At 34.3% G+C, this 13,222-nt stretch overlaps 2 protein-coding genes across 2 annotated transcripts; both read right to left on the bottom strand.

The window, feature by feature from the left end:
- Positions 1 to 516: 516 nt before the first annotated feature.
- LOC124847548 (transcription factor MYB114-like) lies at positions 517 to 1,733 on the bottom strand. Its single transcript, XM_088104821.1, has 3 exons — positions 1,460 to 1,733; positions 1,247 to 1,376; positions 517 to 922 (listed from the first exon to the last, which is right to left on the bottom strand). The coding sequence occupies exons 1-3, from the start codon at positions 1,599 to 1,601 to the stop codon at positions 598 to 600; spliced, it is 597 nt and encodes a 198-aa protein (XP_087960947.1). The 5' UTR covers positions 1,602 to 1,733; the 3' UTR covers positions 517 to 597.
- A 2,313-nt stretch (positions 1,734 to 4,046) lies between these two features.
- On the bottom strand, positions 4,047 to 9,974 carry LOC124847504 (sphingomyelin phosphodiesterase). Its single transcript, XM_047325014.2, has 4 exons — positions 8,461 to 9,974; positions 6,962 to 7,108; positions 5,303 to 5,419; positions 4,047 to 4,762 (listed from the first exon to the last, which is right to left on the bottom strand). Exons 1-4 carry the CDS (start codon positions 9,889 to 9,891, stop codon positions 4,148 to 4,150), a joined length of 2,310 nt encoding a protein of 769 aa, XP_047180970.2. The 5' UTR covers positions 9,892 to 9,974; the 3' UTR covers positions 4,047 to 4,147.
- Positions 9,975 to 13,222: the final 3,248 nt, after the last annotated feature.

Raw genomic sequence — 13,222 nt, 5'->3', positions numbered from 1 at the left:
GAAATATTTTTGTGTCATGCTATTAATAATCAAAATATCTCCAAATTTACTTATCGACAAATTTGTTAATTTGTTAGTAAAGTTTATGGATAACTGTTTTATGACAGATTTTTATTTGTTGATATTTCGTTAAAAAATACTATTTATGAATTAATGGACTGCATCCATCGATAATATATAGTTTTTTATTATATATTATAAATTTTTGTGTTAATTATCGATAAAATACTATTAAATACAAAAGAAATTTGTTAATAAATTTAATATTTTAATTTATCAATAAATATATTTTTTTGTAATTTGTCATTGTCACTTACTAAAACTTTTGAATCCATTGAAGAGCTATTATAGTCCATTTCAAATGGGAGTTATTAGTTGCAGCAGCTGATTCTATTAATACAAAAAATGTTATTTAATTGAAGAAAGATATATTTAAATATTAGTGAATTTCTTAATGATAATAAAGAAGTTGATGGAGTTGCTTAAAATAGAAAAGATGTGACGTGGTTTTATAGGAAGTGTAAATATTATTAAAGAAGAAGAAGAGAAATTTAAATGGAGTTGTTAATTGGAAATGCTCTAATAAAAACTCTGTTATTAAGAGTTTTCTGTGGTTTGAGGAATGTGGTCAAGTTCTAAGTACTTGTTCAGCCAATCTAACCCACAGGATTCCTCAGAGAAGTTGAAAAACTCATCAATGTTGAAACTAACATCTAAGTTACCAACTTCGTTGGTTGCAACCTCGTTCTCTGACAGTGCAAGGTTGTCCCCAAGATTCTTATTCTGGCCAACAATTTCATGTGTTGTTGAAGATTCTGGTCTCTCCTCTCTCTGATTCACTTTTTTGCACAAATGAGAATTCCAATAATTCTTAATTTCATTGTCTGTTCGTCCTGGAAGCCTACCAGCTATCAAAGACCACCTAAAAACACCAAAATGCCCACAATCTCATTGTTATCTTCATGAGGATTTGCATTTAGTTACTCATCTTCTGATGCAGAAATCAACAAAATACTTTTGTAAAGATTATAAGTAGTATGATATGATGTAATACATAAATAAGATATTTAAAATACAGACTATAGTATATATTAAATAACACATGATTATATATATAAGTTATACGTGTATTTTTTCTTCTCAGTAATGGTTTATCAATTTCTGGAAACTTTTATCTATAAAGACTTAGAAACAAAAACATAACCAGCTTTTCTTGCAATAGTATAAGTGTTTGATGATTAGAAACCTGTTTCCCAAGAGTCTGTGAAGCCTAAGAATCAAATCTTCTTCTTCATCTGATATGTTTCCCCTCTTGATATTAGGTCTCAGATAGTTTAGCCATCTCAGCCTGCAACTCTTCCCACATCTATTCAAACCTACCAAACCATGCAACTATTTAAGTTAACTGAGTAACTAAGTTGCAGTAGTTGGTTTGTACTGTATATTGTGAATCTCTAACCTGATTTAACTGCAATAGTCTTCCACCTCTTTGCACCATGAAATTGAATGCATTGGGCAAGCTTTCTGTCTTCCTCTGGGGTCCATGAACCTCTGTTCATGGGTGATCTGTTGGGTGTGGCATCATTGATCCTTGGTGCCATCAGAATAGATAATGTTTTTGTGTTGTTGAGGGAATAAACATGGGCTTTAAATGGGGTGATATATATGAAAACAAAGTTGAAACAATGGTGAATATGGAAGCGCGTGTTAAGGTTGAAGTGTCGGTGAGTGAATGAGTGTGTTTATATGTATCTGCCCTTCGTATCGGACATTGATATGTCAGAGAAAATGGGAAGCTCCAACCACCAGTTACTGACAGTTATTCCTTCGAGAATGGAAAGTAGATTCTTCGTATCCGTGTTTTTGTGGTTTTTAAGATTTGGTTTTTGCTAATTAATTGCCACGTGTTTTGATCATTTGGTGAATTCTTGTAAGTCTCTCACTTAAGTGCTAATAGTATCTCACCTACTAGTTAGTTGGTTCATTCTCGTAAGATTTCTGTGCACAAAAAATAAGTTTTGAAAACAAAAATTGGTTATAATAATAATAATAATAATAATAAATAAATAAATAAATAGTTAGATAGTGAGTTTAACTTCGCATTTATTCATTCATTAATGAATAAACAACAAATGGTTAATAAATAAGTATCACATAAAAGGACTAAAGTAGATACGACCATTTTAAAAGTACGTAATAATGCATTACAACACTAAAGTTGTTTGTTATGGGTAAACAGAAATTGGAATGATGGAGAAACCCTTTGTGTTTAATCAGTTATGAATATTTACATTTTTGAGGTTGGATTAGTGTATTGTGTCGGACCAAAACTTACTATGGGATATTTTGATTTGTCTGTAATTAGCTGACATGGAAAATTAAAGCTATTATTTTCACACACAATTTATTATGTTTAGGAGTTTATGTTAGTGGTTAGAGGAGTTAATGATACCTTATCATATAAAGTTAATTATTATAGTGACTTAGATACTTTTTGTAGAAGAGCCTAGTATGACTTTTTCATTTTTCAATTATTTCAATATTATTCATAAAGCATGCATCTTACATTTGATAAAAATTAAATGAAAATAATGTGCAAAACATTTTGAAAATAACAAGTTGAAATGAGTAAATAAAAACATGTACTTTGAGATGAAGTATTCTATTTGTTGTTAAAGATGACAATATTCTACTACTAAATATTGTAAACAACAACCATTATCAAAATCATACTATCAATTAAAGAAAGAGATTTGATTAAGAAAAGCTGAGTACCTCTTAAAAGCAATCTTGAAAGCTTGTAAATTTACATAAACATATCTTTAAAAAATTAAGAATGAAGAAGAATATATAAAAAGAGAGATATAAAATATATTTCGATTCGACTTTTTGGTTATAGATATTGAAAAGCATAGCCCACATAATTTTATATTTTGAATACAATAACTATCAACATTTTAAACGTGTATTCAATGTGTTATTTATGTTGTTGTTTATATTATATATATATTCTTATTGTTCAGGATTCATATACAAAACTCATAAAAACTTAGTTCACAACATGAAACAAAACTCACTTAAATCCTTTCTCAACCAAATGAACTTCATTTATAAAATTGAAGCCTTTTGTCGATAGGATTTTAAAAGTCGAAGGTAAGAAGAGGTTGCTTTTTGTTTTTGGAAAAACATTGATAAAGTCAAATGCATTTACAGCCAATCAAATTATTAAATATTAATGCATGCTGTTAGTTGGACAATATTATAATTGCCATCTAAGATTCATATCATACATAAAATAAAGAAACAACCTTAATTGTTTTTTTTTCAAAATAAAATAAAATAAATATAACACTATAAATTCTAATTGTTTTATTTATTTCTCCATCTCTGTTTATTTTTTCATTAAATCAATTATACAACTTCCAAAATTTTCATCAGATCAATTAGTTTATACAACTAAACATTCAAATTACTTTTTATCAAAATAATTAAATTGTAAACCTTTCAAAACACTCTAAACAAATAAAATTTCAATTATATTCTTCACCTATCAACTTATTTTTCTAAACCAAACATACCCTAACAGTGGAAGAGGAACAAGAAGGAAACAGAAATAGAGCAATCAAGATACATACCTCAAATACATCAAATTGCCATTACAAACCCTAATTCAGAATCACGGCCGCACATACACGATGGTTTACGACTAAGGCTGCACGTAAAGGAAAAAGAATTCGAAATAATAACAAAATAAGGAATAAGGAATTATATACACTTCCGTGTATAAAATCACCAACTTAATCATCGATGTTTCAACTTTTACTTTTAGTTCGTAATTTGTCGGTGCCAGATAACCAATAAACAAAAATGTTGAAAGACCTTAACTCATTGATCACTTAAATTTTTTTCATTGCAGCTCTAATATGAAATCAGAAATTACTCACTGGCTGACCTGAGTTTAGACCATGTTGGGAATGAGTGCAGAGTGTTCGCAATAGCTATTTCTACTACTGCACGTGAGCAGGATGGCGAACTAGCACTCGTAATTACAGAAGCAGAAATACCTTATGCACAATAACTTGATTAAAAAAAAAAATTCTTTGTACTTTTCACATCTCTATACACTTAGTATATTCATCTATTATCTTCAATACGAGTTATGGAATACTCGTACGAATTTCTTCAATATGCCAAAAACAACATACAAAACAAAAATCATTACTACTTTCTTGGATGCCAGAATCCTTAGGTTCACCCTCAGGCCATATTTTCGCATGAAACCCAAAGATGCGGCACCGAAAAAGAGAAACCAAGAACCAATGGTACAAAAGAAGACCTTCAGAGCCTCCGAAGGTCCACATACATGGGCAATATCAGCTGATAACTCCACATAAGAGACTGGCGAGCTTATTTGACTGCTCTCTGCCTGATTCAGTCCAAGATTCTTATTCAACCAATCAGACAACCTAATAAGCACTTTTGCAAGCCATGCAATTTCATCATTGGAAATGGGACGTCTCATCCAGTCACCTTTGTATTTAACATCTGCAAATACATGATTACCAGCTATTCTAGGCTTAAAAATGTCATAACGAGATTGCTGATGTGGCACTGGTTCATGACAGGCTGGTGATAACTTTATAGTCTTTCCATCAAATAAGCTACCCAGTCTTGCCTTCAATGAATCTATGCACTGAAGGCTGGGTATAATATTATCACCAGATATAGCTTGTAATTCAGCTTCTGCACGCATTATAAACAACTACAATAACAAAATGAAATGATAAGAAAATAATTCATACAACATACTAACAATTACTATAGTTAGAAAGCATGATACCAAACAGGACATGGATATGATATGTATGATGTTTTGGATCTGAGAAATTCTAAAAATTTTGTATAATAAAGCATAGAAACAGTACAATTAACATACATAAATCAAACATCAAGAATTGATGCCTTAAAAGTGAAAACAGGTTAACATGGATAGATTTTTAATTATTGTGATATTCCAAGCTGCATTGGCATAAAAGCTCAATATTTATAAAAGGAATCAAAAAGCTGTTAAATACAAAAAGAAATATTTCAAGTGTTTTGTGATGTGTCTGACATGGGTGTGTCCAAAACATATACAACATGAATCAGCCACTATTCTAAAGCATCCATGTTTCTTAGTTTCTAGGATCCCAAGCCCATCTAGACAAGGAGGGTTAACCTAAAACTGTCACTATAAGACAAACGGTTGATCGTCTATTTATACTATAATCAATTTACAATCAAAAATTTTAAAAGTATAAACCTGAAGGAGCTGTTGTCCACCATCCTCCCCATCTGCAAACAGTCGCAAATCTTTGTTCCAATTCTCATGCAAAAAAGAGCCATCAGCATCAGTCTCGCATAAACCATCCTCCCAATCCTGAAATAACCAGTAGAGTTAAAATATACAGTTGTTATATCATGCCACAGACTTGTTAGGCACAGAACAGAAGCATTTAATCAAGCCCTTAACCCAGCTATGAAACAAATCTACGCAGTTATTGAAAAATTGTGATGTTGTAGTGACACAGTAGCACATTTCGGCCCTGTGCTGCAATGACCTTCAAATCTATCTTACATAGAAGGTGAAGCTGCAATCCAGAAGCAGATTCACCACCGTTATCAAAGCTGTCTCACAATGAGGAAGAACATTGATGATGATGAAAAAGCTTTAAATATGCTTAAAATTATAATCTCGTTACAAAAGGGGACTTGAGGTAATTTCAGGATTTTCCTTGCAAAAGTCTTCCCATCAGGACAACTCCTCCACAGTTAAGTTACACATTTTCAGCAGTTTCATGCTTCCTCCCAACAAGTCACCGGATTGTTCCCTCCTTTTTCTAGCAATCTTTCACTAGAGATTCCTTGACTTCTGTTGCTATCTAATTGCATATTTCGTTTTAGTACGGAGTTTCATGATTATACTTAAGAATAGAAATAAAAAACAAATCCAAGAGAGCTTAATTATCTCTACGCACTTATTATTTGAGAACTATGCACACTTTTCTAATATTTGCGATTGCAAATATCATCAAATGGTTTATATTATAGTACCCATTTTTTCTGAAGTTATAATAAGAGAGTTCATCTGATACACTTCTTATATGTACAATCATCAGGTTATCCCCATTTTAAAGGTCTAATGATCCATGCGACTATCCAGATTGATACTATGGAGCAAATTAATCAACAACTGTAAAAGAATCAAGACATGAAACATCAATAATCACAACAAACAAAATAATTGTTATGAACATTCACAAAAGCATGTAATTGGATAAACACACATAAATAGTAATATGTATTAACAGAAGGAGAGGCGGCAAGGATCGTACTCTAGACCATTTTTTAATAGAGGCTCTAATACCAATGTGTGCCAAAACAGATACCTCAAAAGCTTAAGTTAGCCGGCGAAGACATGTGAATGATTTTATACTCATTTATAACTCTTTGTTCTCTTGAATGGATTTGGGGAAGAGTAATTGAATGGATTTGAGAGCATTTGAAGATAAATTTTTTTGTTGTTTATTTGAGTGAATTTGAAGGTAAGTGAGAGTGAATTTGTAAGCAACATTTGTGATAATCAGTGTAGTATTTGATTGATGTGACAGATTAAAAAAATTTACTTCCAAATTCACTCTCACCTACCTCCAAATCCACTCAAATAAAGAACAAAAAAAATTATTTTCAAATCTCTCAAATCCATTCAATCACTCTCCCCCAAATCCATTCAAGTGAACAAAGCCTAAGAGAACAGAAAAAGATCAAGGTGGAGACCTAATAGTTCGTGTAAAATCAACTTTAAGGGCGAAGATGTATATAAAAATGCAAAAGTTTAAAAAACTAATGCAAAAGATCAATGAAATTAGAACTACAACAAAAGCAGAACTACAACAAAAGCAGAAGAGAAATATCAAATCACCTGCAACTGTTCACGGATAGTAGGAACATATCTGTACAAGTTATTCAACATCGGTTTGCCTGATCCAACCTGTTTAGAATGGAAAAGGGAATCCACAGACTTCAACAGGTCAACGAGCTCTTTTGATGATGTCAAGGTATCTAACACCTGTAAATGCAGGTTAAAAGTCAAAGTCTATTCAGCTAAACCTCAAAAGTTTGTTAAAGTTAAAAGATCTTATAGAAAACCCCAATATCTTTTACAGTAGTTGAGTAATCAGTGCATATTATTACAGACATTCATTGAACAAAACACGAAAATGTATACACGTGAATTTCATTTGCAGTGATGAGCAAAACAGTGTGCCAAAAGCTGATGAGCAATTTAGGCTTAACAAATTCCATGGATTCAAATCATGCAATTATGAATAATCCATACACAGACAGTGATTATCTGGAAGCAAAAGTTACATAAAGGCACCAATACAAGTATTTTCTTTTTGTTTAAATCTTTCTTTAATGTGAATTCCTCGTCTAAAAGGCCAGGTTTCAAGTGCATACCATTGCTAGTAAGTTACACCATCAAAACAATAAAGAAAGGAAAATTGAAAAGACATTGACATTGTAGATCTTTTTTTTCCCAACAAACCCAACATTACCCTAAGTGATTTTGCTTAAGTGTTTTATAATGCATCTATGTTTAAGTATCAAATCACGACAGATGCAATTGTTCCATCTGATGACCACATGCAAATAGCTCCCAAATTATTTTTATCTCATAAACTTGTGTTTAGAGAGACAATAAGATATGTAGTCTTCAGTATAACATAATACAACTCAAAACTTATAAATGGTTGTACTATGTTTATGTTTATATGTTTAAGTCTATATGTTTATATGTTTATGTAGAGAATGTTCTTTCGTCCAAGAGGATCAGGTAAGACAGGCCAACGTTAAATATCTCTCAATGAGTGTGTTAAAGCTACAATATGCCAACAACCCCTCTGAAAAGACTCCCTTCATAGACCATATGTCTTATACAACCCCTCTGTTGCATGAAGAACATTTATGCATGCAATTCTCTTTACAAGGGCAAACTCATCCTTCTTTGGTGTATTTGACTTGTTTCTACATATATCATTCCAATAGACACATTTCACTGCTCACAATGTTCCTATGTATTTTCACAACGTTCGTGTGTACAAGAATCCAAGAATGGCAATCAATCATGTGTACTTTCAGTTTCCACTACATAACCTAAGTATTCGGTGGCATTGATGAGAAAAGAACAACAGTTCATGATCACACACATAATTCTCACGCATATATGCACGCAATATTGACCTAGATGACATACTTTATCATGTAAAGCGAGTTGTCTAACTAAGATAAGTCAAGTCCCAGACTAACATACAGCATATAGCAGCCCCCAACATATATCTCACCTTATAAACTCTTAAACTACCAAAAAAAATTATGCGTGTGCAAATAGTGATTTAAAACCACGGATAAGAAACACACCTTGAGCACCATCTGGACTATAACTTCAACATCGCTATGAAGAAACCTGTGAGCGAACCCAATGAAATGCATGACCAAGGAACTATAGTATAGATAATTAGAGAGAACGTAGTCCCGCCACTGATGCGAGAATCCCCGACCCACACTTGCAGGCACGGGATTATCCTTATTCTCACCGTTAATTGCATCAAATTTCAAAAACTCGTCCCCGTTCATTGACCAAGGCTCCAAGTAACCAATCCAAACCGACAACACTTGCGACACATTCTTAACCGAAGCAGCCATAGGGCAAAACAAAAACGTCCTCAACAAGAACCTATACAGAGGCCTCTGCACACAGAAGTTCCAGCAACAAAGAGACCGCACAGACCCCAAATCCTTGCTCTTGGGACCCTCCACAGCCCTCCACCTGGGACTTCCACACTCACCACCACCCTCGCTAAACGCTGCCACAGTGCTCAAACTTAAGTAGCTCACGAACAGCCTCACCACCTCTCCCAGCCCCGGCGCGGGAGGCGCCTCCCCGACCGGAAAAGACACCCCAAGATCCCGGCAAAGAGTAACCGGCAACGGCGAGAAGTCGTTGTCCACGAGCCAGAAATGGATAAGAGTGTTGACCACAAACTCAGCCCGTGACACAACGGAGGCGTCGTAGCCGGAGCCGTAGTGGAGAATGGAGGACCGGTAGGGCTGGTGGGCGTTGAGATCGTAGGATGGGACGAAAGCGCGTAGATACTCGCAGAGGAGACGCGTGTACAAATCGCATTGAGGTTTACCCTCGAGGGATGGTTTGGAGGCGGAGAAACAAGGAAATGAGGACGTCCAAGTCCAATCCTCTAGCCTAATAAATTTCTTAGGACGTTTAAGCGAAGCGGCATTGGGATTGTCGATTTTAGCCTTGGAAACGGGGTAGTAGGCGAACCAGAAAAAGAAGTATTCGAAGACGTTGAGCTGGATTTGAGACGGAGAAGGGGAGGGCTTGAAAAGGGAGGGACAGAGATCGGAGAGGGGCCGAGAATCGGAGGCGTTACTTTTGTTAAGGAGGAGGGAGCGGGTCCATTGAGGGAGTCGTTCGGCGGGGAAGACGTACTTGACGAGGGAGAGGCGGTCGACAGCGGCGATGGAGGAGGCAAGGGTGCCGGTGGGGGAGAGGAGGGAGAAGAGGGTCGGGGCGAGGTCGTGGGAGTGGCGGTGGTGGATCCAGGCATTGGCGGAAGAGGGGTCGTCAAAGCCGAAGAGCTTGGAGATTAGGGTTGGGAAGGCGATGGAGAAGAAATGGCGGGATTGGTCGGGTGAGTGAGAGAGCAGGAAGGAGTCGATGGAGGCGCAGGCAGATGCTATTTGGGAAGGGTTGTTGGCGGATTGGATGGCGGAGGATAGTTCCTGCGATTTGGAAAGGGAATCGAAGGTGTAGGAGGAGTGAGGGTGCATGGCGCGGTTTAGGGTTTTGGTTGCAGATGAATGAATGAATGGGGTTTTGAAGAGGTAGTGTGTGTTTATGGTTGGAGGTAGTGTGGTGGAAAAGTTTTTAAAATGAGAGAAGCAAAGGCAAATGGCGCCCTTTTAAAAGGAGAGAGAAGGAGAGACTGTCTTCGTGGCCACGCAATAGGCCTCCTTCTATGCATTGGTGGGCCCTTTTCCTGTTCACAACGCAGTCTACTATTGCTGCTATTCTGTCTCCTTCTATGCATGGCTGGGTGTATAAATATACATATATATTCATTTTAAATATTTACTCATGTTGATTAGAAAGTTAGAAGTTCAAAATTTAAAAATATTTTTTGTGGGAGTAAAAACAAACACAATTATAGTAGGTTTACATATTCTTTATAATCTTGTTTTTTTGTTAGTCTCTCCTGTCTTATTATAGTTATCCGGTAATTGCGCTGTTTGCTATTCGAATTGCTTAAATTCTCAACAGTAGCACATTAGAAGTCAATCGGTATTTTATGATTTAACATCTATTATATATTTTTCATTTATTTTTAAAAAGAAAAAAGAGGTAGAAGGGATATGAATTCATCTGTGAAATCAGTTAAATAAAGACAACAGAGTGTTCTATAACAGACTGAAGCCCGCCAACTATTTGGACATCGACCTTCCCATTTACCCTTCGTATATATGATAATGACGACTATGCAAAGTCGGGTTAATGTATTAAAACGGTGAAAAAAAATTATTTATTTAAATAGGCATATTTTTAAAATTAATAATAAGTTTAGTTATGTTGTCTGAGAGACTACGATTTTGAATCAAAGAAGTTGTCAGGTTAGTTGAATATATATATATTGTCTTATTGTATTTGGAGACACGATTTTTGTTGAATGATTTTTTTTTCTGTCATTAATTAAAGTTGTGTTCAATAATATTACTTCAATGTATTAGATTTATTTTTTTTCATCAATCTTGTCTTTTGGCATCATTTGCTATTTTTAATTTTTTTTTGGTTAAATGGTTATATAAACAATTTAATATATTTAAAATTTTATTTAATTAATTAAATTAAATAACGTCTTAAAAGTGAAAATATGCTAACAAGCATGAATTTTGCACAAAACGATAAAAAAAATAGAATTCTAATATATTGAAACTGAATTATTGAGTTGGACATCAATTTACGATAAAAAAAAACTTTATTAACAAAAACTATGTTTCTAAACACAAACTTTCATAAAAAAAATAAATCAATTAAATTGAACTCAATGTGATTTTACATATTTGCATAAAAATCAATCAGTGCACCATTATAGTACATAAACCGAGTGTAGAATTAGCTTAAATATATGACATTTTACACAATACCTTAATATATACATTGTGATTATTCTATTTTTTTTTTCTCTTCTTGTTTTGAGTGTTATAGTTTTGTTTCGATTAAAAAGAGGATTGGTCAATTAGACCCCTCTCGTTAAATCAACTTAACAGGGTTAACTTTTTGATGAGCTGTGAGGGTGACGTGGACAGTTTTTGGGACGTGACACTCACAAACCTTATACGTGGTTTTTTTTAATGAAACCTTTGTACATGGCATTTTCTTAAACAAACATTTTTAAAATTAAGGTTTTTCTGAAACATTTTAAAATTAGGGTTCATTGAATTGAATTGGGATTAAAATTGGACGATCTAAACATTCAAGATGCTTCATCCAAAACGGCTCGGGCATCATCGTCCAAATTCACGCCGATGGGCCATGTCCTGCTGTATCGTCAGAGCGGCACTCAGACTTCCCTCCATCGCCACAACCTCTGTTTCCTTTGTTTCGTCCACTTGCCTAATTATTCTAATAATTCAATTGCACTGAAAATTCCTTCTCTCACTGTATTTTTTCCAGTTCCTTTCTTCACTTAACCGTGCTCCTATTTTGTTTCCCACTTTAAAAAAGTCATTTTTGTTCTTCAACTAATCCATGAAGAAAGCCACGCAGGTTAGCATGGGTCTGTTTGAAACATATCGGAGTTGAATTTGTTTGTGGAATTTAATGTTTGGAGGTAAACCCATCGTTTTGCGGCTATTTTGGGGGTTGTGTTTTATTGAAGAGTGAGGTCATCCATCTCAGAGGTGACACCCCCAATTTCCTCTATTTTAAATTGATTATTTCTTAAAATATCTGCTAGAATCAAGAAGTGGGTCATTGGAAGATATGCATTTTCCACCATCCATTTGATCGCATTGTTCATCCTCTGTAATTAATAAAGGGATCGTTTTTAGGTGGGGTTCGTACAGTGACATTGTTTGGGAGTGAACTAACTGTCGATGGATAAAAAAAAACAAAGAAAGAGGTGAGATATTGGGTCCGGTTCATGAAGTGGTAGATGGGAATTTGAGTCATTTGGTTGAAGGGGCAGTTATTGATGCAGTATATGGGAACAACTTGGGTGGCAGAGATGGTATTAAACCCCTGAAACCTTTCGTCGGTGCCTTCGTCGTCACCTTCATCGTACCTTCGTCATCAAACCACACAGACCCGCAGCCAGTACCATCGCAATCACCTTTGTGTCACCCTCAACCCGTATATAATCGGACCGAAAGGACACAATTAAAATGTTTCAGAAAATGTCACGTTTTCATTAAAAAAAACCACGTATAAGGGCTTGTGAGTGCCACGTCCCAAAAATTGTCCATGTCACCCTCACAGCTCATCAAAAAGTTAACCTCGTTAAGTTGATTTAACGGAAGGGGTCTAATTGAATCAATTTTTCAATATAAAGGACCAAATTGACAAAACTTAAAAGATGGGGATCAAACTGGGAAAACCCCACATAAATAAGGACCTCCGAAGGGGTTTAACAAAATAAAAAATATGTTCTTAAGTATTATTTATGAATTTTGGCATCTCGACACCATAAAATTATTATATACAGAAAATATAAAGTAAGGGAAACCACACAAACCCAAGAAATATAATTTATTTTTTTTTTTGAAAAATAGACAAATTGTATCTATTATGAAAAATAAATAAAATAAATATATACTTTAAGGTAAAATATCAAATCACTTATATTGTTTTTATAAATAAAAATCAAACTATCTAACTTGTTAATGTAATGATTTCTCTTGTCAAAAGCACGAGAAACTTTAAATTCCATATGTTTAGTACAAGCATTATTGTCATCTTTTTCTAAGATTTTAAAGAATCACGGGTTCATTTAGAAAATTATAACAAACTAGAGAATAATTACTCTCCAACCAAAGCCTTCAAAAGTTTTTCATCTTACCATATTTTAAAGCATAAGCGTTCCGTAAAAAAGTTAACATAAATAAA

This window comes from Vigna umbellata, chromosome 1 (assembly GCF_029865625.1).
Source record: "Vigna umbellata cultivar VRB3 chromosome 1, Vumbellata_1.0, whole genome shotgun sequence".
Lineage (NCBI taxonomy): Eukaryota > Viridiplantae > Streptophyta > Magnoliopsida > Fabales > Fabaceae > Vigna > Vigna umbellata.
The sequence above is the reverse complement of the archived record's forward strand: the minus strand, read 5'-3'. Positions and strand labels throughout refer to the sequence as shown.

What these genes read in the sequence shown, in the direction of transcription:
- LOC124847548 (XM_088104821.1), bottom strand. Translation starts at nt 1,601, where the DNA reads ATGGCACCAAGGATCAATGATGCCACACCCAACAGATCACCCATGAAC. An exon ending in GACTATTGCAGTTAAATCAG is followed by an intron (nt 1,377 to 1,459) that starts GTTAGAGATTCA and finishes ATGGTTTGGTAG; the next exon opens with GTTTGAATAGATGTGGGAAG. An exon ending in CACAGACTCTTGGGAAACAG is followed by an intron (nt 923 to 1,246) that starts GTTTCTAATCAT and finishes TGGTGTTTTTAG; the next exon opens with GTGGTCTTTGATAGCTGGTA.
- LOC124847504 (XM_047325014.2), bottom strand. Translation starts at nt 9,891, where the DNA reads ATGCACCCTCACTCCTCCTACACCTTCGATTCCCTTTCCAAATCGCAG. An exon ending in TAGTCCAGATGGTGCTCAAG is followed by an intron (nt 7,109 to 8,460) that starts GTGTGTTTCTTA and finishes CTGCATTTACAG; the next exon opens with GTGTTAGATACCTTGACATC. An exon ending in GTGGACAACAGCTCCTTCAG is followed by an intron (nt 4,763 to 5,302) that starts GTTTATACTTTT and finishes TTGTTATTGTAG; the next exon opens with TTGTTTATAATGCGTGCAGA.